The sequence below is a fragment of the Aquarana catesbeiana genome, linkage group LG01 (genome assembly GCF_042186555.1).
Source record: "Aquarana catesbeiana isolate 2022-GZ linkage group LG01, ASM4218655v1, whole genome shotgun sequence".
NCBI classification, from domain to species: domain Eukaryota; kingdom Metazoa; phylum Chordata; class Amphibia; order Anura; family Ranidae; genus Aquarana; species Aquarana catesbeiana.
In genome coordinates this window covers 656,049,104-656,075,501 of record NC_133324.1, presented here as the reverse complement: position 1 = coordinate 656,075,501, position 26,398 = coordinate 656,049,104, and the positions used below count along the sequence as shown (strand labels likewise).

Sequence of the window (26,398 nt, the reverse complement as noted above, 5' to 3'; positions counted from 1 at the left end):
TCAAAAATATATATTTTTTTTTTTTAAATTGATGCTCTTTTTATGTTACTAGCACAAAAAATAAAATTCCAACCAAAAGAAAGCTCAAATACCACCAAAAGAAAGCTCTTTTTGTGGGAAAAAAAGGATGTCATTTTTGTTTGGGTACAGCATCGCACGACCACGCAATTATCAGTTAAAGCAACGCAGTGCCGTATCACAAAAAATGGCCTGGTCATTAAGGGGGAAAATCTTCTGGTCTCTAAGTGGTTAAATAGCATAAACAAAACATGGAAACACTGACAATACCCATAGCAACGAATTTGCCGGGTTTACACTTAAAAAGTCAACACAGCCTGACAAATTATCAGCCCCTGGATAATTACAGACAGTTGCAAAAATCATTGATTTTTACAAACTGTCCGTAAAGTTACTGACGGTTAGCAACCCTGCTTTTGTGTTTCAGCTCTTCCTATTATATTCTACATATTATTAATTAAAAACAAAACAAAAACAGGCAGAGTAGGACACTCTAGGATGTTCACAGCTAAAGCAGACTCAGGAACTTAAGTGCAGATATCACATTAACAAAGTCTCCAAAAGATATAAGGGGCGTACACACGGTCGGAGTTTTCGGTTGCAAAAGTCCGACAGCCCGTCCGACAAACTTTCGACGGACTATTGGCGGACTTGCGGCGGACTTTCTAACGAACGGATTTGCCTACATACGATCACACAAAAGTCCGACGGATTCGTACGTGATGACGTACACCGGACTAAAATAAGGAAGTTGATAGCCAGTAGCCAATAGCTGCCTTAGCGTGGGTTTTTGTCCGTCGGACTAGCATACAGCGGATTTCTGGGTCCGGTGGAGTTAGGACGTAAAGATTTGAAGCAAGTTCCAAATCTAAAGTCCGTCAGATTTGCGACTGGAAAAGTCCGCTGAAAGTCCGGGGAAGTCCACACACGATCGGATTGTCCGCCGGATTTTGTAGCCGAAAAGTCCGACCGTGTATACGCCCCAATAGGTGGCTCAACTCTCTAGTATCTATGAAAAATGTAAACTGTGTTAAAATAAATAACTTAAGTTGTTTAACTTTTTCAAACCCTGCATTCCCAGTTTCCCTGAAAGCACAGCATCAGTAAATGTTGATATATCATTTGCCAAATTTGGCCTGTTAACTTAACATGCTGAATTTGACAATGCTGGATTTTCGCAAAAAAAACATTTCAGATTTCAGAAAAAAAAAAAAAAAAAAAGCAAATGCATTTTATGCCAGTATCTGTCTAAAAAGATAATAAAATCATTAAAAATGTTTTGAAAATGTCAAATAACTGGTCTTCCAAATCAAAATACATGTGATTTCTCTGTATTTAAAAAGGAAAAGGGAATATCTTGGTTTTCATTTCTGCTTATTTAGTACAACCGGGACAAAAATCTTTGCCCATGTGCGCTAAATATACTTACTGGTCTTTCAGCTGCAGACTGTCTCATTTCAAACTTGATTTGACAACTGTTTGATTCATATTTTGTATCTGAAAAGAATATTTTTACATCTCAGGGAATTTTGAATCTGTGACATACTTTTTGTTCTTTTTTTTTGTAAGCTCCCTGGAGTGTGAGGAGACAGATGCTGGTGAGACAGCTTAGTGTTCTGCTCCTGAACTGTACTCCTTAATTAGCTGCTGAGATTTTATGTATCAACCTATATGTCCACAAGAGAATGCTTGAAAGGTTTTATCTTGCATCATGAGGGAAAATAGTACATTGCTATGAAAATCCTCATGAGTGAACCTCCTGAACCTGCTTCCTCTTCTCCATCGATCTGCCATTGTTTCTCTGGTCACCTTTGAATCAACAGTACTAAAAACTAAATAAAGCAGTACTATGATAGATGTAATAAAGAGTACATTTTACGGTGCTTGTTTCTTTAACACGGAAAAGATTAAAAAACAACTTCCCTTTTAGCTTTCCTTCAAATATTCATCTCACCCCCCACAGTGTAGCCTACTTACATTTATCCCCACTTCCCAGTTCTTTATTGTGCAGCATTGCCTAGCACCACACAGAAACATCCTGGTCAGGTCCCATGCATAGTGCATGGATGTGGGCTGCATTGGGTGGAATCAGAACCAGGAATGAATAGGGGCACAGTATATGCGCACACTGCATGGTGCTAGGCAGGGCCGCACAGTAAAGAACTTTAGATTGTGGAAAGGTCATTTTTTTTGCATACGAGGTAGGTGGGTGTATAATATATAACTTCACGGAAACTGAAGTTGTACTTTAATAAACAGTACCTGAAACTTTCATGATGATATTCTGCCAAACACAGGCAAATGTTTGTTGTAGATCAGGCCATTGTAAAGCAAAAATTGTCTGTAGGCAAAAAGGGCTTCAGAAGGAAATCGTTGGGATGGAAGATGGTATTTTGACTGCATATGTCTATGTGTGTGCTATTTTCTCATTGGCATCTATTCTTTAGGTTCTGTTTCACAGATATCAGATATAGATATCAGTGGGTATTGTGAAACCTACAAAAGTTAATCTAAGGTCAGGTTGAAATCCCTTCTTTGCTGTTACCAATTTTGTGTTTTAACTTTATGTCAATCCGAAACACTTGTGTTTGATGCAATCATTCAGTTAAAGTGGTAGTGAACTACAATGCTTATCTTGTACCTACAGATAAGCCTATAATAAGGCTTACCTGTAGGTACAGTAAATATCTCCTAAATGTGCACCATTTAGGTGAAATTTACATATGTAGCAGCCTGTGATGGCCCTGGCACACTATGCTCTCAATGGATGGCCATGACTCCCATGAGCATGAGTGACGTCATTGCAATGCGGCCATTCAAACAGCCGGAGCCAGTGAACACGTCAGTAGATCGGGTGAGGATGTATTCCCTGTCAGCCGTGACAGCATGCTGCTGGAGGGACCCGCTTTTTAAGTACTTCGCGATGCATACTAGCACATTATGACATGAGCCTGTGGGTGGGGTCAGTTTTTCTTTTTTAACATGGTTTACTACTGTTTTAAAGGTGAGTAAGGGGTGTCTTATTTTAAACCTAGCAAACAGGTCTACTGGTCAATGCACAACATCATTCTCTTTTGGAATGTTGATAATAATTAAAAGAAAAATATTGTCTTAGCTTCAACATCAGTAATATATAAAAATATTGTTTTGCAAACCAAAATATGAACCAAGCAATCAAGCTTGAAATGTGACATTTTCATCGGAAAGACCAGTAAGTATGATTAAAATAGTATTGTGACAATAATATTAAAATAGCAAAAAAACTGCAATACTAATACAGACTAGTTTACTTTTCATGCCCTTCCATATGAATGCCAAACCTGTTTACAATGCCTATGCTATCAAGCCAATGAAGAACTATGAGGTCATAAATTACTACTTTTAAGGACTATTGGTATCTGCAACCTTGTGTCTCATCCACACCATCATAGCAGCAGCCATGCTGATTTGTTGATGGTATATGAGAAATAAATTCAAAGTCCGTAAGGTATTTCTGCTTATAAACTCTCAACACAAAAGCAACTTTGCTTTTCTTTAGCTGCTCAGCCACTAACATGCAGGACATAGGAACCTCCCCTTTAACATGTCAAGCTGTGTTAGAGCTGTATACAGAGGTGATCCATTCTTACCTTTAGAAATGTAGGAGTCTTCTGGTTCGGGAATGGCAGCTGCCTGTGGTCTGGGTGCTGGAAGGGGAGCTCTATGCACAATAAAAGACTTTTTTATTCTTTGGTTCACTTCATCAGCAGGTTCAAAAGGTAGCTCCATATATTCATTTTCATGGGAGGTAAGACTGTATGGATCTTCTTCGATGCTTTCATCCATAGTTTCATCCCAAATATAATGTTCACTAAAGCTGCCATGGTTTCTCACTTCTGCAACAAATAAATACAGTTATATTAGAAAAGGATGTATTAAGGATACACTTGCATAGGGGGTTGATGAAACCTAAGGTGGAAAATGGAAGATCTGCACTTAAAATGACTGCATATGTAAAGAAAGTCAATGAGCTATCAATAATATTTTGGAGAAGGACCAACCAGCCATGCAGACTAATTTGATGCAGTGTGCGGTGTATGGTCTGAGCACTGACAGGCTGACTCCCCACCCCTTCAACCTCTGCAGCAATGCTGGCAGCACTCATACATCTATTTCCCAAAGACAACCTCTGGATAGTCTTGGTCTCCATGCTGCAGCTCAGTTTCAGGGTCTTGGCAAACTTCTTATAGCCTAGGCCATCTTTATGTACAACAAAAATTCTTTTTTTCAGATCCTCAGAGAGTCCTTTGCCATGAGGAGCCATTTTGAACTTCCAGTGATCAGTATGATAGAGTGAGATCAATAAAACCAAATTTAACACACCTGCTCCCCATTCACACCTGAGACCCCATTAAAAATATCAGCCCCCCCCCCCCCCCAGTACCACCCTCCCTATGTGAAAAAGCAAGGGGTACATAGTACTCATTCCCCGCTAAAAAAACGAAATTGTAAATAAAGACTCAGACCTTTTGACAAGTCCATTAATAAAAAATACAAATTCCCCAAAGCAGACCCTCATCAATCACAGACAATGATGACTGTTTACCTGCAGAAATAAAAAATATCCAACATGTCACTCACTGCAAATTAAATCTCCCAGTTGCCAGAGCAGAATTCAAACAAAGAGGCAGGGTGTCCTGGGTAACATCTTTGACCAAATATGGACATAACCACATTTTGCCAGTGACAACATGGGGGATGCCCATAACATCTCTCTCTTTTCTTTGGATAAAGGTCTGGTATGGATTTTTCGGGGGGACACCTCTTTTTCTTTTTTTCTTTTGCATGGTGTCTCCCTTAACATCCATACTCAACCTTCATAAAAGACAAGGGTCGGGTATGGTTTTTTGGGGGGAATCCCATGCCATTTTGTGTGTTTAGTCAACCATTAACTTCTCTACCACTCATTTAGAACTGCTTATACTTAAAGTGCCTCTCTAAGCAAAAAAGGGAAATATGTATGGTCCTGCTGGTGCTCAAGAATGAAGTGGTAGCATTAAATAGCACAATCCAGTAGTGTATAGCAGTAATCACTGTGTTCTCCGGGTAGGGACGGCTCCCAGCGCCTCCTTCGTCCCCCGCCAGGAAAACACAATAGTTCCACGATCAGTCATGTTGATGGAGGGTTCAAACAATTTTCTTTCCTGCAATCATGGGAAAATAGCACTTAATCTATGGCCTGCCTAAATTCTATGTAAGTGGCAACATGAAAATTAGTCTAATTGCATTCAGTCACAGCAGTGAAGCCTTAAACATATGCTGGATGATAACAGAACTGTAGTACAACTTGGGTTCCCCAGATGGAGATAGGAGTGGTGGTGGGTGGTTGTGGTGAATTGCTTGACTGCAGTGATTAGGAGGTTTTCCCAGAGCATCCGCCATTATTACTGGGCACCCACGTTTCACATGTCCCGCGGGTAGGTGGAGGCTTCCTGATAACTGTGTCTGTAGCTATGGTATCATGAGGCCTCTATGTTAACAACAACTGTATACTGCTATCTTGGTTTATTGCCCGAGAAATAGAACCTGTGCTTAAAGAAGTTCTACAGGCATTAATGTAAATAATGTCTCAGTAAGTGTATCTCCCTCATCTCCCTGTATACTTCCCTGAGTCCTATATCAGTCCAGTGCTGTGCCTGCCTAAAGCTAGCACTGCTCTCTTTCCCTCTTCATACAGGCACATCCTGTAAAGAGGGAGCGCAGGGCGGGACTGAGATGCATGCAGCCAAGCTTAGGAGCAAGCCTGCAGGTGCGCCCCTATAGGAAGTGACCTCCTATGGTGGCAGACAAAGAAGAGGAGGAGCCTACAGTGCCAGCAGGGAACCCGAGAAAGAGGAGGATTGGGGCTGCTCTGTGCAATAACATTGCACAGAGCAGGTAAGTGGAAAATGTTTATAATTTTAAAAGGGAAGCCTTTGCAATCACTTTAATGCTTTAGAACCAGTGGGACTAGTCTGGGACAGCCTGCTGTCCCTGAGGAGTTGTGGTACAAGTGGGGCTATCTTTAGGTCTGGGAACTGGCTTAACATCCCAGATGCTAGGGGACCTCTTAAATGCTCTGGTTCTATGTGTGTCCTGTAGTGATGTAGGAGCTGGCTGAAGAAACCACAGCATGATGGGGGAGCAGATATCTAACACTCCCAAAAGTGAAGATTCTGCCTGATGCCACAGCCTTTGTATAGAGCAAAGTTATAAGGAACCAGTGGCAGGACAGGTCAGTATAAAATGTCTTCTATTGCAGTTTACATTTTTAACACCTTCCCACCAGGTCTATTGTAAAATGACAGCCTGGTGGGAGCACTGTAAATCTGGGAGGACGTCATATGACTTCCCCTGGCCGCAATCCAGCGTGATCTGTCACCCACCGTGCCCACCGTATGACTTACCAGCCCGCTTCTGCTACCATGTGAACGCTGTGGCCAATCACAGCAGATCACATGACAGTTGTACACAATGAAAGGCTTTGAATCATGCCTTTCATTGTATACTATTGTGATGAGCTCTGTGATTGTTCACAGTCATCACATGATGCCGATAGGGCCAATCATAGCCAGTCTGTACCATCTGATTAACTGTGGCCAATCATAGCTAATCACAATAGTAAACACTGATTGAGTAGTTTTCACTCAGAAAAAAATGTTGCTTTTAACTGTAAAACTCACAGTTATAAGCAACCATAGTTTAAAAATGTTTTAAAAATATATTTTTTAAATTTTTTTTTACATTTTTTAATTTTTTAAATTTTAATTTAAATTGTGACAAAAAAATTACAACTTCAAAAAATTTGCCATGCCTCTTACTAAATGCCTTGAACTGCCTACTTTCCAGAAAGGGGTCATTAGGGGGATATTTGTACTGTCCTGGCATTTTCAGGCCTCAAGAAATTAGATAGGCGGTCAGTACATCAGGATTCATCAATTTTCAGTAAAATATACCATAGTTTGTGAACTCTGTAACTCTCCTGCAGACTAAATAATATACACTTATTTGGGTTATTTTCACCAAAGAAATGTTGCAGTATACATTCTGGCCTAAATTCACGAAGAAAGATAAATAAAATAATAACATTTTATAACAGAAGCAAAGGAAAACACATTTTTCCCCTTTTTTTGGGTCTTTTTTAATTTGTTTTGCAAAAAATAAAAAATAAAGTGGTGAGTAAATATCACCAAAAGAAAGCTCTATTTGTGTGAAAAAAATGAAAAAAGTTACATATGGGTACAGTGTTGATAAAAAGATAAAAAATGTTAGTTAGTTGCTGTTTTGGAAGCTGGTAGAAAGCCAAGAAACCAAAATTAAGGGTCTTGTGAGCTACCAGAATTAATCACTCACACTATTATATATGTGTGATGTTCAGCTGCAGGCACTGTTCACATTCCCATATGATTGTGCTAATAATTAAATAATATATCAATGTGCCGCGCTATACTATACAATCCAAGTGTTCAACATTTATGTGCAGAAATGCATATGCAGTGTTCCAAATCCTATTCCATGTAATCAAACAATACATAGTGTGAAACCAAAATGTGAAATACAATTTATATTAATAATATTAAATAAATAAGTGCAGTCCATAAAGTGCACTAAGGTGACCAATAGTGTGCCAACAATGTCCTTATATTATTCAATTGAAGTAGATCTTTGTGAAAAAGTGCTCCAAACCCCAAAGGGTGTCACCGCTCCTGTGCTCAACCCCCCCCCCACAGAGTGGTTATCCTCACCTCCGGGTGTGTGACCGCACAATTAAGTTTGGTCAGTAACACTGTTAAACCACCCCTGGATTCTGTGATTCTGATGGTATATCCTCAGTACATATATAAAGAGACAAGCTTTATAGTGCTTTAACTTTTAAAAACACATATATTTAAAACTTCTCATATAGGGTACTCACACAGCCAAGGTGCTTGTAGCGCACCACACTATATCCAGCAGATTGTATATAATCCAATTTCAAACGTATGTCTGTTCGTTTGCCTGTGGCAGCTTGTCCAGGGAAGCTGCCACGGCCTACACCGTCCAGTCTCCTCCCCAACACATGTCGACACAGGGATTACATGTCTTCCTCAGGGGGATTGCTATTGGATGATCAATTAGGGCAATCAGGCTTTTGGATGATCAGTTGGATGAGCTACCGACATATGGTTGGAATTGGATTATATACAGGTCTGCTGGATATAGTGTGGTGCACTACAAGCACCTTGGATGTGTGAGCACCCTATATGAGAAGTTTTAAATAAACACGTTTTTAAATGTTACAGCACTATAAAGCTTTTCTCTTTATACATGTACTGAGGATATACCATCAGAACAGCTCAGGAATCTGCAAAGTCTTTATATCACAGAACCCAGGGGTGGTTCAACAGCGTTACTGACCAAACGTAATTGTGCGGTCACACGTCCGGAGGGGAGGATAACCACTCTGGGGAGGAGAGGGGGAGCATGGGAGCGGTGACACCCTTTGGAGTTTGGAGCACTTTTTCACAAAGATCTACTTCAATTGCATAATATAAGGACATTGTTGGCACACTATTGGTCACCTTAGTACACTTTATGAACTGCACTTATTTATTTAATATTATTAATATAAATTGTATTTAAAATTTTGTTATAAAATTATACTGTTAATAAGGCACCGATATTTGCACACTCGGTGAGTAATGTTGTACATTTTTAATTGTTTCTTTTGATGATACACAATATTGTTTGATTACATGGAATAAGAAATCCAAGAAATGAATGTGAATAACTAAGTGCTGACACAGGCTCTCGAATGATGAACCATTAATTACAATTTTACTGGATTTGGTCTTTCTCTAAACATAATGCAGCATAATAAAGACACAGATTTTGTCAGTGAAAACTGCTTTTCCTCATCTGTTGTCCTGAAAAGGGAAATGGATAAAATCAATTTTAACAAAGACAGTTCGACTAGGGTTGGTCATGACAAATCAGGATTACCTTGCATATTATATGATGCAACACTTTGTATTGTGCGGTTAGATGTGATCGCTGAAGCTGCTGGATTGTGTGAAATAGAAGAGCTTTGTCTTTGTTGTGTCTCAGTAGTGCCTGTTTCAAATACAATGTACACATCGTCCTCCATAGAAGCGACTAGCAGTGGCTCTTCATTATATTCATTATCATCTGCTTCTTCAGTATATTCATCTGCTACAGCAGATGTGACATCACCATTGTTGCTGTCCTTTATTTCCTCTGTCATGGCAGAAATGTAAGTTATGTTATTATTGTAAATTGCATTCATTATAAACTAGTATAGAGGCATGCAATTTGTTTCCGTCAATACAGAAAAGCAGTTATGATTTTAAAACAAATGTTGAATACTGAATTCAGTGGTTTTAAAGTGTCACAATTAAACTTAATAGTATGATAAGTCTGAAAAGAATCTGTCCACAGGGGAGGGTAAAAAAAGAAAGAAAACATATCTAGACTTGGATTTGCTTAATTCATGCCCAGCCACAGACTTTTTTTTTGAAGATTTACTGATCTACTAATATGGCAAACAAAAAAATGACAGCACTATCTAGATGTGAGTGGTTGACATGGAATCCTCAGAATGTATAACACAGCAAGCTAATGGTGGAGGCTCAGATAGGTGATTTATTGTTCACAGAAAAAGTTTAAAACCATAGCAGATAATACGATACCAAGCCAGTATGGACAAATGTGATTGGGCTGATATCCACTGGGTCCGGGGGGCTAAGAGATGAAGAGATTCCACCATGATGTACAGCCTCTGCTACACAGAGCCACAGAGGCTCAGAGCAGAGCCAGGGTCCACCAGCGCTCACATTTGACGTCACCAAGACACAAGGGCAGAAATACCAGACCGGAGTGGATTGCCAATCAAACTAGGCTGGAACACAAGGGTAACTGTTCCCATGACAATGCGTTTCACGCACATACGCTTTGTCAAGTCCAAGGGCTGGGTAGTCAACAACGAATCCCAGAAACAAAGACAAGCGTGCCTCAGATGCCCACAACTGCGAAGGACCTGGCCTGTTTCCGAGATCAGGTTAGATTTTAATGATATCAAAGAAACAAGAAGGAACACATTATTGACATTATCCAAATGTTAAAGTCGGAGTGGTAACAATGAGGGGGGAGCATTTAAGCACCTCCCGCAGTGTTGTCAATTGACGGGCGGGCGGCGGCTCGCTCGTTCTGGGAGTAGGTCATTTAATGCAGTGCAGCCCCTGGGACATGGAGCATCACCAATCTCAGTAAAGAGCCGATGTCAAGGCTCTTTACCCATGTGATCAGCTGTGTTCAATTACAGCTGATCACATGTAAACAAGGAAATTCTGGTTATTGACAATCAAACCAGGCTGGAAAGCAAGGTGAACTGTTGCTGTGACTACACATTTCTCATGGGTTTGACAAAGCACATGCGCGCGAAACTCGTCATCACGGCAACAGTTCCCTTGCCTTCCAGCCTGGTTTGATTGGCAATCCACTCCGGTCCAGCATTTCCGCCCTTGTGTCGTGATGATGTCATATGGGAGTGCCAGTGGTCTCCAGCTTGGCCCCTGAACGTCTGTGGCTCTGTGTAGCGGAGGCTGTATATCACGGCAGACTCTCTTCATCTCTTATCCCACTGGACCCAGCGGATATCAGCCCATCCACATCCGTCCATACCGGCTTGGTATTGTATTATCTGTTACGGTTTTAAACTTTCTATGAACAATAAATCACCTATTTTAGCCTTCACCATCAGCTTGCTGTGTTATACATTCTGAGGATTCCATGTCAACCACTCACATCAAGATAGCGCTGTCAATTTCTTGTTTGCAATTCCAGTCACTAGGTGTACTATTTCTGACAGCTGCATCTGATTGGCCCTTGGGTAGTGGACAGTGTGATTCCCCATAGGACATAGCGCCTGGGACGCTTTGTTGTTTCTACTAATATGGCGCATACCCATGCTCTCTATTTGACTAATTTGTATGTTTACACTAGTCCTGTCATTAAACCAGATTTCAGTGCAAATGTATGTGATTTTTTGGTTTAAGCAAGTGGGGTCTGGTAAATGGTATTGAAGTAAACAGAATTATTTGTCTCACTAAACTGACAGCCTATTCACTGCGCTTTTGGATAATGGGTCTATGCTATACACTCACCGGCCATTTTATTAGTTACACTTGTTCAATTGCAATTTGTGTTGTTCAATCACAGCTGTTCACATGTAAACAAGGAATTGCTCTTTCCTTATTATCAGTACCCTGATTATCAGTGCAGCCATAACAGTGTCCAGCATTGATGCCAATCAGTGCCCATCAGTGGTGCCAGTCAGTGCTGCCTTTCAGTGCCCATCAGTGCCTGCTCATCAGTGCCTATCGGTGCCACCTAGCGGTGCCCATCAGTGCCACCTATTAGTGTGCATCAGTGCCGCCTATCAGTGCTCACCAGTGCTGCATATTAGTGCCCATCAGTGCTGCATATTAGTGCCTTTTCATCAGTGCCACCTCATCAGTGCCATTTAGTGCAGCCTATCAGAGTCCATCAGTGCAGCCTATTAGTGCCCATCAGTGCAGCCTCATCAGCATCAAGGAGAAAAATGACTTATTTACTACATTTTATAACGGAAACTTTTATTTTCAAAATTGTCAGTCTTTTTTTGTTTTTTTAGCAAGAAAAAAACCCAGTGATGATTAAATACCAACCAAAGAAATCGCTATTGTCATTCAAAGTGCAACAGTGCTAAAAGCTGAAAATTGGCCTGGGCAGGAAGGGGCTAAAAGTGACCAGTAGGCAAGCTATTAAATAAAAATTTAAGTTGGGGAGTGGAACTCTGCTTTAAGGTTAATTGAATATTTTGCACCCCTTTCGATCTTGTTGTAAACAGACCAGTCTGGTCTGCAACTTTGAAGCTCTGTTCAACTGAGAGAAAAAAGAGATGAGATTAAAACATGTTTAACTGCTTTACTATAATTTATTTAATATCCTGGTTTTTGGACATTCTGTTGAGGCCATGATGATACAATTCTGAGAAGATGGCTCTTGGTTCTTTCTAGAAGTGATACTTATATACAATATTGAAAACAGTAGATGAGTAATATTGCTGAGAAACAGAGAGCTAAAGAAAGAATGTTCCTTCTGTTTGTTGAGTTCAAGAAAAAATGTAAGCACTACCTCCTGTACATTAATAAGGTGCAACAACCTGTCATGTCTGAGTTTTAAGCGATGGTCTCTTTGGCTACAGAGAGGAAAATAGTGGAGAAGAGGAATGATGTATTAGATGCCAGGGTTGCCATTTGTGTGTCGCATTGTGTAGATGGCAGAATAAATTGTACCTATTTCTCTTCTTTACCTTCCAACTGTGGAGGTGGGATATGACGTAAGTGTTCCTTATTTATGTTTTTAAATTAAACTGAAAATGTGCATACAAGTGTGTGTGTAGCAGATAAACAATATTTAATCTGTTGAATTTTGGAGAGGTTCCCACATTCATTCAACATCATCTTGACAGCTAATCTAAATAATACTCTTTTGATAACTGGCAGTGGTTTTAGAGAACTGCAAAAAATGGTTGATTGTATTTGTATATATACAAGCTTATATTCCTTCAGGATGGGTATTGAATCAAATCTGAGGCTGAAGTGTTATTGTCTGTTTTGAATTACAGACCAAGAAAGAGTTTATTTATTGGCAATATGTAAGGAGAATCCAAGTTATTTCTTTTACCTGTAAATGTGAATAATGACAAATGCCATATCATACAATACGACTTAAGAAGTTTAATCACTATTATATTTTTATTCAATTAACTTTATTTGGAGAATGATTTTAATGCAGCACAGAAAAAAGTATAAGGACGGGATGTTGTTTAAGATGAGAAGCTGTGACAAAAATCTCCGTGATAACGTCCTTTAGGACAAAACACATCAGGGCAGGCTATTTGTTGCTGACATCTCACCGCTAAGCAATTCCGGGTCGCCACAAGCTTTTTATGTAAGTCACGTATTTTGTGTTTTTATTGTCTGTTATACTTTGGAACAATAAACCTACTGCACTATGAAATTCCCATATAGGCTCCTTGCGAGCTTTATTTATTCACAGTGGGACCTCACTAGAGGAAGCTTATCGCTGTCATCTACCCAGGGATTTTTTCCATTTATGCTGAAAGGTGTGCATTCCGCTATGATGGCAGATATTGGTTCTGGTGAGTTTGCAATTCCCTTGATGGTGGTGGTCAGCTATTTGGACACTGTCTGAGTGACAGCTTTATATTCACTGGAGTGGTTGTATCTGATCTATTTCTTTTATGTTTTTTATACAGACTTTTTGGACTATACTTTGCACCAATTACTGTCACATTATTCCTTGACCCATTATTCATTGGAACTCATTTTCATGCTGCACTTTCTTATACATAAGATGAGAAGCTGATACAGCTGTCAAGGAGACTGTATTCTTTTCAGGAGAGTTATTTTTTACATTCAATCAAAGACTTAACTTTTTGAATATGTAAGGGTTAGTGTGTGTGGAAGTGTTTTCTGGGATGGATAACAGCCTTAGACTTAAAGTTGTGTAAAATTAATGGCGGGGGGGAGGGGGTTTGCTCAACATCACACTTTATAAAATACATTTGCTAAAATTTTGCAAGCTACATAATTGAAATGGACTGACTCACTGACTTTAGCACTTAATTTCATTAGCCACATACCTACAAAGCCTTTGAATAATTCACCTTTTTAATTACTGTTTGGTTAAGCACAAAGACTGATGGTTTTATCATGATTTAAATAATGTTTCTCTTCTTGTGGATCATTTGACTGAACTTGTAATGTGTTTCTATCATACACTCTGATCTGTGCTCTCAAAGGTTTTCTCCATTGCCAGACCCTGAGCTAAGTACCAGAGACCGGGGAGTGATTACGCATTATTTTGTCAAGTCTCTGCATCTTTGCTAGGGCAGGCCTTTCCATGTATTGCTAACAACTTTGACAACCATCAAGCTTAAGGGTAAACCCACCTGAATCAATGCCTTCCATTGGAAAAAGGTTTTTATGCCTCCCCTCTGTAATGTGAGCACTCTAGATGGTTTCTGTAATTGGGGTACCAGCCACGGAGGAGTCAATGTTTAAAAAGTCACCATTACCTAAGTTGCATGATGTATTTTAATACAAAGATGTTTGTTGTTTCCTGCTGTTTATATGCTGCATTTTAGTGGTGTTGCTTAAGCTTAGCAGTCTTCAATGGGCTTATAAAAGCAGCCGTGACTTTTGAAAGTTTTTTACATGTAATTTTGTGTTCTATTGGGCCATTGACTAGATGTGTTTTGGTTTGTGACCTCCTTTTTAAACACACTTTATCAAAGCTTTATTCCTTAGGACTGCAGTTTTACCTATATATATAAGGGGGCACATGGCAGACATCCTGCACATGGCAGAGTCCTGTGCAGTGATGAACCATCCTACCCTGGGTTAGGTTCAGCAAAGGTTCACAAGATGTCAAGATGTTCAAATGCTGAACCCAAACCCCAATGACAATTTTCTGTGCTAGTAGGCAAGAGCATGTAAAAATAGCATGGGGATGGGAACTACCCTGAGGAACAAGTACTAATGCAAAAAAAATTCCATGTAGCCAGAACCAGTGATTGACATGACATTTTTCAAAGGAAATAAACCTGGCAAATGACATGTCCCTCTCAATCAACCTTAATTGATATGTTATGTATTGTGGGGGAACTTTGGAGGGGTTTGTGTGCTGTGTTTTTTTAAAGAAGGCAACAGTTTAAATTGCAGGAAAGTCTTCTTTGTCAGCAATTTAAACTGTAATATTTTGTTTTGCTGTAGCCAAAGAATGAACAGCAAGAATGATCCTTTGAGTCTGGTATGGATTTTAAGAGGGGTACCTAACACAAAAAAAAAAAAAAAAAAAAGTGTGAGCCCCCCTAAAAATTCATACAAGATCCTTAATATGAACATGCAGCCTGGCTTGCCAGGAAAGGGGGGAGAGCTCTCCCCCCCTTGATCCACACCAAGCCACATGCCCACAACTTGTAGCTTCCTTTTCCCCATAATCATTGCGGGCAGATGGGGCTCATCAGAAAATGGAAGCCCCCTTTAATAAAAAAGGATGCCCTCAGGTACCACACCACCCCCACGTGAATGGATATGGAGTATCCCTAATTATTCACAAAAAAAAAATGTAACCTAGTGTAGCACACCCCCTTAGAGGCAGCAGATGAATTGGGATCCCCCACCCTGCACAGCAGGGCAGACCAAATTTTCACAGGCACTCCAGAGTCAGAGAACAGTTCTTGACTTTGTTATATAATATAAGGATAATAACTAGGGTAGGGATAGGAGATTATAGGATGCCCACATGACTCCAGAACAAACTTCATTGACAACTCTTCCTATAATCAGTCTTTATATATAGCTTCCCTCCTTTCTCCAACACTCACTTGCTTGCAGAACCCAGCTGGTACACTGTGTATGTCTGACAATCACTCAGTCAAGATTGAAGTAATAGCCCATTACAGGCAGGATCCCAAGGCCTCTTGATTGTGTATCAAAGTTCAGTGTCCAGCTTACATTCCTCCTGTGGCTACTAATCCCAGCACCACCTCTTCAGGCACTGCCAACCCAGCTACCCCTTTCACTAGCCCTCCAGGCTAACGTCTCCCCAAAGTCCTTCAGACTGACACTCACCAGCCTACCTGGCTGACTTTCATGAGATCTACCAAATGTGCTGACCTGCTCCCGCTGTCCTCTCTCCTTGCTCCCATGCCTCCAGGAAGGGTTTCCTCCATGTATTTTAGGAGGAATTTTCCAGCACCCGAGCCCCAGGCCCAAGGTCACCCCCAGACTAGGGAAAACCCTCAAGGGCCACCGACAGCCTCCTCAGCACTCCATCTTCCACCCGACTGCCCTTCTGGCATGGCTCATGTCAATTTTTGAGCTCTGTCCCCTGCCAGTTAAAAGCTGGGGATTGGCTGAGGCCCCAAAAATATGCATGGCAGCCTCTCCTTACTCCCACCCTCCAACTCTGGAAGTTTCCACCAACTTCCAGACCAGGGGAAAGTGCCAGAGAGACCTGTCAGATGAGTCATCCAGCCCCTGAGTCACTAAATCCTGACCCAAATTCACAGCTCAGGCTTAGCCCTGAGCTAAAAATAAATGTCCCTGCTCTAACAACTAACCTATTTACACCTAGCACACTAGTGGGTGCTACACTAGCAATAAAGGCACCTACATGTTTCACAAAGACTTTATTAAAAAATAAACATCCACAAAAACGTTCCTCATTGTCTATTACAATGCCCTCACAGCTGAATTGCCAATAAAAAAGAAACTTGATGATCCTGAATGGTAACACTAGCCAAATTACAGCTCCCTGAGTGCTAGTAGTGGCATGATTGTCCAAATCAGGCCATATGGCCATATTTAGGCAATGATGTAAGACTTCACTCCCTGCCCATTTCCTTACATGATCAGGGATACCCAGCCATGTAAGTGAATGGGCTGGTGACGTCAGTGCATGATAAGGTTCCTTAGCAACCATTGACAGCCAGAGCCATATTCCTTCATGTCGAACACCATAAATGTTCGGTGTTCAAACACCCAAACAGGCAGAGTTTGGCCCGCGTTCGAACCGAACACTAAACTCATCTCTAGTCCTGTGTACAGTCCCTAATGCTTGTGGTCTAATGGGCTAATAAGCTGACGTATTTCAAAATATATTATATATGCACAGAATAACAAGGGAAAATATTGTTATTAAATATAATTTAACGTTTTGGCTTACCATGAATGTTGTAAGTGGTTTTCTTTGGAACGGTTGCATTATGCATATTGAAGGACTGTTGTCCTCTTTGTATATCTTTAGTGTTGGTTTCAAATACAATGTACACATCATCTTCAGTGCAGGCAATTACCAATGGTTCCTCATTACACTCATTGTCTTGTTCTTCATCCAGATGTTCAGTCAGTCCTTGGTATGTCATACTTTTATTATCAGCCTCTTCCTCTGTCATACAAAAATTTGAAAACATTTTACTACTGATCATCCTTTTTGTAACCTACATAAATTACAAATGTTGCAGGTATAAATTGTGTTTCATGTCTACATTTTTTTCCAGCATGAAAATATATTATTTCTAAAAAATATGTGTACATAATACAATTTTTGTATATATTGCAATTTAAATCAGATGAAATCCATTAGGCTGTGAAATCCAATGTAACAATGACCCCAAAAGGAGCTGCTGAATTTTTAACAAGTTCTCTTCCTATCCTTACTGGTGACCTGACCTGCACCCAAACACTCACAACCCACTAACAGTGACCGGCAGACAGACAGACCAAAAGACATCAGATCCTTTTATCTTTTTCTTGCTATTTAATGGTTTAAACATCTTAACGAAAACTGCCATGAAGGAAACTGCAGTATCACAAAGATGGACATCTCCTGGACTATACAGTCTAAGTTTGGGAGTATAGAGTATTCAGAAATATTTTTTGAGGGTGAAAACACTTTAGCCTGGGGTATACCTAGGATAGAGCCCAGATACTCCAATTGATGTGTCAGTTTCAGCTTTGATTTCTGAAGGTTTGGGAATCAACTGAACATATGTGAGGAGTGTCTGTGTCACATTGTTGGTCAGTATTTTAGCTCGCTGTTCCCTGAAAAGAAGGCTGTTTAGGCAATCCACAGTAGATTACCCTGGAGTATTGTAGAGCTAGCACTGGTGCCAATATCTTGGTGAACACTTGGGGTGCAGAAGACAAAATGGCATTCGACTGATAGTGATGAGCGCCCAGAACAAATAGAGATAGCATTGATCTGATAGAAAAACTGGGATATGCAAGCATGCATCCTTCATGTCCACAGGTGCTAGAAACTTTCTCTGGTGGATAGAGGCTATGACAGATTTGATGGATTCCATGCAGAATTTTTGGAGCCAAATGAAGTAATTTAAGGCCTTCAGATCCAAAATGGAGAAAAAGCCCTTTTTTTTGTTTTTGGAACAGTGAAATGTTTTAAGTAAAAACCTGAAGCATTTCAACTGCTAGAACAATGGCAATAAGTCCTTAGTTTAAAAGATCTACAAGAAAGACATGGGGCAGTGGCGGAACTACCGCCATAGTGACCCACGCGGGCGCTATGGGGCCCGCAGCCGAGTGGGGCCCAGTGAGTCGGCGTGCAGTGCGGGCGGCACTGTGGGTGAGCCGCCGAGCTGCCCATCCACTCAGCGTTCGCATAGTCACACTGAGTGTGCGAGCATATGCAGCTGGGCGGCTCCGTGGGCGGGTGAGAGAGCAGACTCGGTGGGTGGACTGGCCGATCAGCGCGTGGCAGAGCAGAGAGATGACATCATCTCTCACCGCCCGGCGCCCGCCCTACATCCCGGCAGTTCCGCCCTCACTCACTGTGCAGGCAGCAGAGAGATTACATCATCTCTCTGCTGCCTGACTCAGACTGGGACACAGGAAGTGACAATCCCCATTCCCCACCTTAGCAGGAAAGTGACAATCCGCAACTTGGCAGGTGATGTGGCAAATGGACAATTTGCAGCTTGTGGCAGGTGACGTGGCAAGTGACAATCCACAAATTGTGGCAGTTGACATGGCAAGTGGACAATCCGCAATGTGTGGCAGGTGACGTGGCAAGTGGACAATCCGCAATGTGTGGCAGGTGACGCGGCAAGTGGACAATCCGCAATGTGTGGCAGGGGAGGTGGCAAGTGGACAATCCGCAATGTGTGGCAGGTGATGTGGCAAGTGGACAATCCGCAATGTGTGGCAGGTGGCGTGGCAAGTGGACAATCCGCAACTTGTGACAATCCGCAACTTGTGGCAGGTGACGTGGCAAGTCGACAATCCGCAACTTGTGACAGGTGATGTGGCAAGTGGACAATTTGCAACTTGTGGCAGGTGTAGTGGCAAGGGGACAATCCGCAATGTATGGCAGGTGACGTGGCAAGTGGACAATCCGCAACTTATAGCAGGTGACGTGGCAAGTGGACAACTCGCAACTTGTGGCAGGTGACGTGGTAAGTGACAATCTGCAATGTGTGACAAGTGGACAATCCGTAACGTGTGGCAGGTGAAGTGGCAAGTGACAATCTGCAATGTGTGACAAGTGGACAATCTGCAACGTGTGGCAGGTGACGTGGCAAGTGACAATCCGCAACTTGTGGCATGTGACAATCTGCATCTGGTGGCAGGCGACGGTGGCAAGGGACAACCTGCATCTGGTGGCAGGCGACGGTGGCAAGTGACAACCTGCATTTGGTGGCAGGTGACGGTGGCAAGTGACACACTCGGGGCTCCCACTGATTCTGCATTATGGTGAGTTGAACTATTTAATTTTACTATAACAAAGTAATGATAGAAATAATGCGCTACAATCATCCTGACACCATAAGAACCATGGTGCTGTGATGATTGAAGCGTTAACACCAGCCATTTCCTAAATAAATTGCCTGCAAAAAATCGTATTTTCTGGTAGTGTCCCTCCCGAGACTAGACTCTGGATCGGCCCCTGGGTGAGGATGAGGAATGTAAAATCACTGTTAAGCCTCCTGGGCACCGCGAGTCCAGTCGTGTCCCGACACATGCAGCCACATACAGCGACCACTGTGCCATCAAACGCAGCCACTGTACCCATAAATTTCCACCACTGTGCCCATCAAACAATGCCACTGTGCCATCAAGCGCAGCCACTGTGCCCATCAACCGCAGCCACTGTACCCATAAATTGCTGCCACTGTGCCATCAAACGCAGCTACTGTAACCATCAATTGCTGCCAGCGTGCCCCATCTATTGCCGCCAGTGTGCCCATTAATTGCCGCCAGTGTGCCTATCAATTGCTGCCAGTTTGCCCCATCAGTTGCCACCAGTGTGCCCCATCAATGGCGGCCAGTGTGCCCCATCAATTGCCGCCAGTTTGCCCCATCAATTGCCGCCAGTTTGCCCCATCAATTGCTGTCAGTGTGCCCCACTGCCCGGCACTTACCTGTCTCGGGTCAGCGCTGTCCTCCACACTCCCTCCGAGTCCTCAATGTCTTCTCCCATCCTCTTCTGCTATGATTGGATGCCTGATAGGCGTCCAATCACAGTGCATGTCGCTTCAGCCAATCAGGTGACAGGTAACCAGACCCGGTGCACCTGATTGGCTGAGAGGTGGGTCAGTGTTAGGGAAGCGATTTATTTGATTCCCTAACACAGCACTACGTAAGCAGTGAACGCACAGCAGTGCGCCCGCTGTTTACCAATTTGGAAGCCTATTAAAGCCGACGGCTCTAATCAGGCACTTCCAAAAACACCTCAGACACCTGAATAGGGGGCAGCAGCGGCGACAATAGATAGATTCATGCAATGCATGAATCTATCTATTGGAGATTGACGGGTGCAGGAAAGAGGGGGCAGCACTCCTGCCCCCTCTATGGACGCACCGCCACTGAGGTCAGCAATGTGTGTCCTTCAGGGGCTGCATACAGTATACTGCATACTTTGTTGTTCAAAATTAATATAAGCTGTTGCCTGGGTACTGTGCCACATGGGTGTGGTAATCTGTTGTTCAATGGCATTAGTTCATTTTTTTTGTGGGGGGGGTGCTGTTTGCAGGGAGGGCCCCATACAACATTTTGCTATGGGGCCCTGTGATTTCTAGTTATGCCCCTGTATGGGGGGGTCTGCTAACCTGAGCTGAGGTTGGATAACATAAAGCAGGGCTGGGGTAGAGATTGAAACACTAGCTTGTAGCCTCTGGAAACCACATCACTTACCCAGGCATCCAGGATGCCTTCTGAAATGTATACAAATTGGTCAACAGTGGGGGTATCCCTTCATGCTAAAGAGGACTTGTCTGCAGTCTTAAAGGATTTAGGGGCCCAGGGTTTGCTATTGTACCGGTCCCCTTCATTTGTTTTGGTTTTGGAGTGTGAAGCCTAAAAAAATAAAGAATAGAGAATAGAGAATAAAAAATGACACTTTTGGTTTCAGAGTTGGGAGAATATTTGCCAGTTTGAAGTTTTGACCTTTTCTGCTGGGGTATATGAGTATTCCTTTCACTCTTATGAAGTTGTCTAGTGAAGCACCAAAGAGATGTTCACCATCAAGAAGCATGTGCAGCAAGCATTTTTTCTTAGAATACTTCCATAGCCTTTTTAAAAAAACGTTTTGATTATTTTTTTTTTGTATGTCAACTATATTTAGCCGTGATTGTGGAGCCGACCATTGGTTCTACCCACTGTGCATTTTTTAGGCCTTCTATGTGGGTCCGCGTGCCAAGATTGCACATGGAGGAAAGCCCAGTTTAAGCATACACCGACATGCCTTTGTCAACCTAAGGTAGAATTGCCTTGATGTAATTCCTTACTGGGCCAGTGGAGGGGGGGTATTAGGATAGTAGGCTAGTGTTGGTGTGCGCGCATGTGAGTGTGCACGCGCTCACACAACTGCAGCCCTGGGAAATGCTTAAAGTGGTGAGAATCCCCGGGTGGAATCGACGTCATAAGCAGCCGGAAGTGGCGGGTGGAACCCAAACACACCAGCACTTCCTGGCCGCGTCTCCTGTGCACACAGCATTGGCTGGATGTGTGCGCAGGAGCAGAAGTGACGCAGTGGACGGCTGGAAGTGGTGGGTAGAACGCAAATACACCCACACTTCCTGGCTATAGGACGGCGTACCTGGCGGTTCCTGTATCATACAGGCTTTACAATGCCTATCATCCGGCAGGAATTTTCTTTATACCCCTCCTCCCATTGACCTGCAGGGACTGTGATGTTGAGGTAAGATGTGACAGAACACCCTTGGGGGGAATTATACCCATATTGATCCCAGTCCACAATACATCTATGAATTCTGGATGGGGGCTTTTCTATCCTATCAGAGGATAGGCATGTGAATTATCTGAGCCAACAGGTGGAGCTAGTCCACATGGAGGGGTGTGACTTGTTCTGGTGTGTGCTATTTGGGGCGTGGGCACATGAATACATATAGGGGCAACTAGGAGAGACGAGCCATTGATCGCTTAGGCTCTGAGGAAAAGGGTACTCCCTTGAAACGCGTCAGACATTTGGAATATCATCTGATCCCCTCAACATCAGGTCCAGGTTGCAGGTGTCTAGAGACGCAGTCTTACCAATTCACAAGCCTCTTTTACATGCGTTTGTGAGTATAAACATTGTGTTTATGCTTTTAATAAAATTCTACCATTGGTAATGCACAAGGTCAGTGCACCCTCCTTCTTTCTTTTTTGTTTCAGTTTCGAGAATACCCATTGTTCTGAGGAGGGCAGCAAGACTGCAGGCACTGTTTAAGTTTACATTTAAAGAGTTAGTCGCACCACTTACTTATAGACTAAACACCCAAGTGCAGGAGATTATTACTGTTTTGTCAGCAAGCATTTTTAACATTGCTGTTCTGCAGACTAACATTTCAGCCAAGGAGACCTCCTATTATTGACAGACAGGAGACTCATTTGGAAAAGATAATATAGTATCAACTAAGACATCAATGTGATATTGTAGGGTTGATGTAAAAACTCTACAGTGCCTTGAAAAAGTATTCATACCCCTTGACATTTTCCACATTTTGTCATGTTACAACCAAAAACGTAAATGTATTTTATTGGGATTTTATGTGATAGACCAACACAAAAATGGCACATAATTGTGCAGTGAAAGGAAAATGATAAATGGTTTTCAAAACTTTTTACAAATAAATACCTGGACAGTGTGTTGTGCATTTGTATTCAGCCCCCTTTACTCTTATAACCCTAACCAAAATGTTGTGGTATCAATTGCCTTCAGAAGTCACCTAATTAGTAAATACAGTTTACTTGTGGGTAATTTAATCTCAGTATAAATGCAGCTGTTCTGTGAAGCCCTCAGAGGTTTGTTAGAGAACCTTAGTGAACGAACAGCATCATGGAGGCCAAGGAACACACCAGACAGGTCAGGGATAAAGTTGTGGAGAAGTTTAAAGCAGGGTTAGGTTATAAAAAAAATATCCCAAGCTTTGAACATCTCACAAAGCACTGTTCAATCCATCATCTGAAAATGGAAAGAGTATGGCACAACTGCAAACCTCACAAGACATGGCCGTACACCTAAACTGACAGGCCGGGCAAAGAGAGCATTAATCAGAGAAGCAGGCAAGAGGCCCATGATAACTCTGGAGGAGCTGCAGAGATCCACAGCTCAAGTGGGAGAATCGGCCCACAGGACAACTATTAGTCATGCACTCTACAAATCTGCCTTTATGGAGGAGTGGCAAGAAGAAAGCCATTGTTGAAAGAAAGCAATAAAAAGTCCTGTTTGCAGTTTGCGACAAGCCATGTGAGAGACACAGCAAACTCGTGGAAGAAGGTGCTCTGTCAGATGAGATCAATTTAACTTTTTGGCCTAAAAGCAAAATGCTATGTGTGACGGAAAACTAGTACTGCACACCACCCTGAACACACCATCACCACCTTGAATCATGTTGGTGCTAGCATCATGTTGTGGGGATGTTTTTCTTCAGCAGGGACAGGAAAGCTGGTCAGAGTTGATGGGAAGATGGATGGAGCCAAATACAGGGCAACCTTAGAAGAAAACCTGTTAGAGTCTGCAAAAGACTTGAGACTGGGGTGGAGGTTCACCTTACAGGAGGACAATGACCCTAAACATACAGCCAGAGTTACAATGGAATGGTTTGGATCAAAGCATATTGATGTGTTAGAATGGCCCAGTCAAAGTCCAGACCTAAATCCAATTGAGAATCTGTGGCAAGACTTGAAAACTGCTGTTCACAGACACTCTCCATCCAATCTGACAGAGCTTAAGCTATTTTGCAAAGAAGAATGGGCAAAAATGTCACTCTCTAGATGTGCCAAGCTGGTAGAAACATACCTAAAAAGACTTGCAGCTGTAATTGCAGTGAAAGGTGGTTCTACAAAGTATTGACTCAAGGGGGCTGAATACAAATGCACGTCACACTTTTCAGATATTAACCACTTAAAGACCAGCCTCGTTTTGGATTTTAGGTGTTTACATGTTTAAAACAGGTTTTTTTGCTAGAAAATTACTTAGAACCCCCAAACATTATATATTGTTGTTTTTCTAGAGAATAAAATGGCGGTCATTGCAACACTTTTTTTTGCACCGTATTTGCGCAGCGGTCTTATAAGCACACTTTTTTTTTGAAAAAATTCACTTTTTTGAATAAAAAAATAAGACAACAGTAAAGTTAGCCCAATTTTTTTTATATTGTGAAATATAATGTTACGCCAAGTAAATTGATATCCAACATATCACGCTTCAAAATTGCGCCCGCTCGTGGAATGGCGTCAAACTTTTACCCTTAAAAATCTCCATAGGCGATGTTTAAAAAATTCTACAGGTTGCATGTTTTGCGTTACACAGGATGTGTAGGGCTAGAATTATTGCTCTCACTCTACCAGTCGTGGCGACACCTCACATGTGTGGTTTGACCACCGTTTTCATATTCGGGCGCTACTCACGTATGCGTTCGCTTCTGCGCACAAGCTCGTCGGGACAGGGCGCTTTAAAAAAATTTTTTTTTATTATTTATTTTACTTTATTTTATTTATTTTTTCACTGTTTTTTAAAAAAAATTGGATCACTTTTATTCCTATTACAAGGAATGTAAACATTCCTTGTAACAGAAAAAAGCATGACAGGTCCTCTTAAATATGAGATCTGGGGTCAAAAAGTCCTCAGATCTCATATTTAGACTTTAATGCAAAAAAAAAGTCGTTTAAAAAGATGACATAAAAAAAAATGTGCCTTTAAGACAAGTGGGTGGAGCTGACGTAATGACGTCGCTTCAGCCGTCCTATGGTATGGCGCCATCTTAGCCTCACTCATCTCCATACTGAGGAAGTGAAAGGACATGATCACCTCCACCGCTACCGACGGCTCCGGTAAGCGGCGGAGGGCGCGGGAGAGCGGCAGGAGGGGGGGTGGCACCACTTCCGCCACCGATAATGGTGATCTCGTGGTGAACCGCCACAGAGACCACCATTATCGTGTACAGAACCGTCGGCCCTAAAGATGGATACCTTGGTTGTGGCAGCAGCTGCTGCCGTTACCGAGATATCCATCTTTAAAGTAATGACGTATATATACAGTGGCCGGTCGGTAAGTGGTTAATAAAATATTAAAATATTTTGAAAACCATTAATCATTTTCCTTCCACTTCACAATTATGTGCCACATTGCGTTGGTATATCACATAAAATCCCAATAAAATGCATTTACGGTTTTGGTTGTAACATGACAAAAAGTGGAAAATTGTAAGGGGTATGAATACTTTTTCAAGGCACTGTAAGTACTCTACAACTACCAAGCAGAGACTGGGCCACACCAGAGGCTGTACCATTGTTCTGGACCTGTAAAGCCCTCTGTGGCTAACTAACACATTAGGTCTGGGATGCCCCACAGGCAGACCCTGAAGGATACATTCCACTCAGTAACTCATATCTTCAGATCAGTGTGGTCCAGAAATGTCTTACACATTTTATAAGACTAACTGTCCTGTGTGCCATACTGAACAATAAAGAAAACGTGAATTCCCAAGTTAGACAGTTGTTGCCAAGACATTTGTTCCTGTTGGGTCATTTCCTCCCACTTCCCGCTCTCATGAGAACTCCAAATTGTAATGATTTACCCTTTCTGTCTCTTGGTCAACGGTCACCAGGACAAATAGAGGAGCAAATCTTCCCAGTGGGGCAAAGACAATTTTTTCATTGCTATATAAATCCCAGGATATTTGCAAAGCTAGGCAACAAAAACTCTGTTTTTAAAGCAAATTGTTGAAACAGTTTAGACTTTCTTTTCTGCTGACCAACTGGTTATGCTGTTTTTTTTTTGTTTCTCCAGCTTATTCACTGGAGTGTGTTCTGAATGCTAGGTAAATGATTTGAAGGATTCACAGCAAATAAGTAAATAATTGGAGATCTGACTTGATTGTACCACATTGGCTAGACATGGCAATTAATAAATATCGATATGCAAAATTAAATTTTAACCTGAGTAAAAAGAAATTCAAATGAATGTTTATGGACTGATTCACAGCAGCCCATACCTTATAATGTATGGGTACTGGTGTGTGCTATGTAGGGGCAGTGAGAGCCATTGCCAAAGTTTTTTATTTGTCCTTGCATTGAACCTGTGTTGACCTATGTAGATCAATGCAGCTCAAAGGACATGGAGTAAATGAACCCTAAATGTATTCTGAAACATAGCAAACAAAACAAGCACAACAACACTATTCCACAAATTCAGAAAGAGTTTTGTACATGCTTTTTACAAATCCTGCACTTGTCTGTGCAACAAATGTCTGTGGCACTTGGCACAG

General features: G+C 41.9%; 1 protein-coding gene across 1 annotated transcript in view; it reads right to left on the bottom strand.

Moving 5' to 3' along the window:
• Positions 1 to 26,398, bottom strand: part of BANK1 (B cell scaffold protein with ankyrin repeats 1) — a 437,320-nt gene that overhangs the window by 58,667 nt on the left and 352,255 nt on the right. Inside the window, exons 11-13 of the mRNA XM_073601593.1 lie at positions 16,834 to 17,055; positions 9,019 to 9,273; positions 3,648 to 3,893 (exon numbers count right to left, since the gene is read on the bottom strand). Of these exons, the coding sequence (XP_073457694.1) occupies positions 3,648 to 3,893; positions 9,019 to 9,273; positions 16,834 to 17,055 (723 nt within the window). The remainder of the gene's footprint in view (positions 1 to 3,647; positions 3,894 to 9,018; positions 9,274 to 16,833; positions 17,056 to 26,398) is intronic.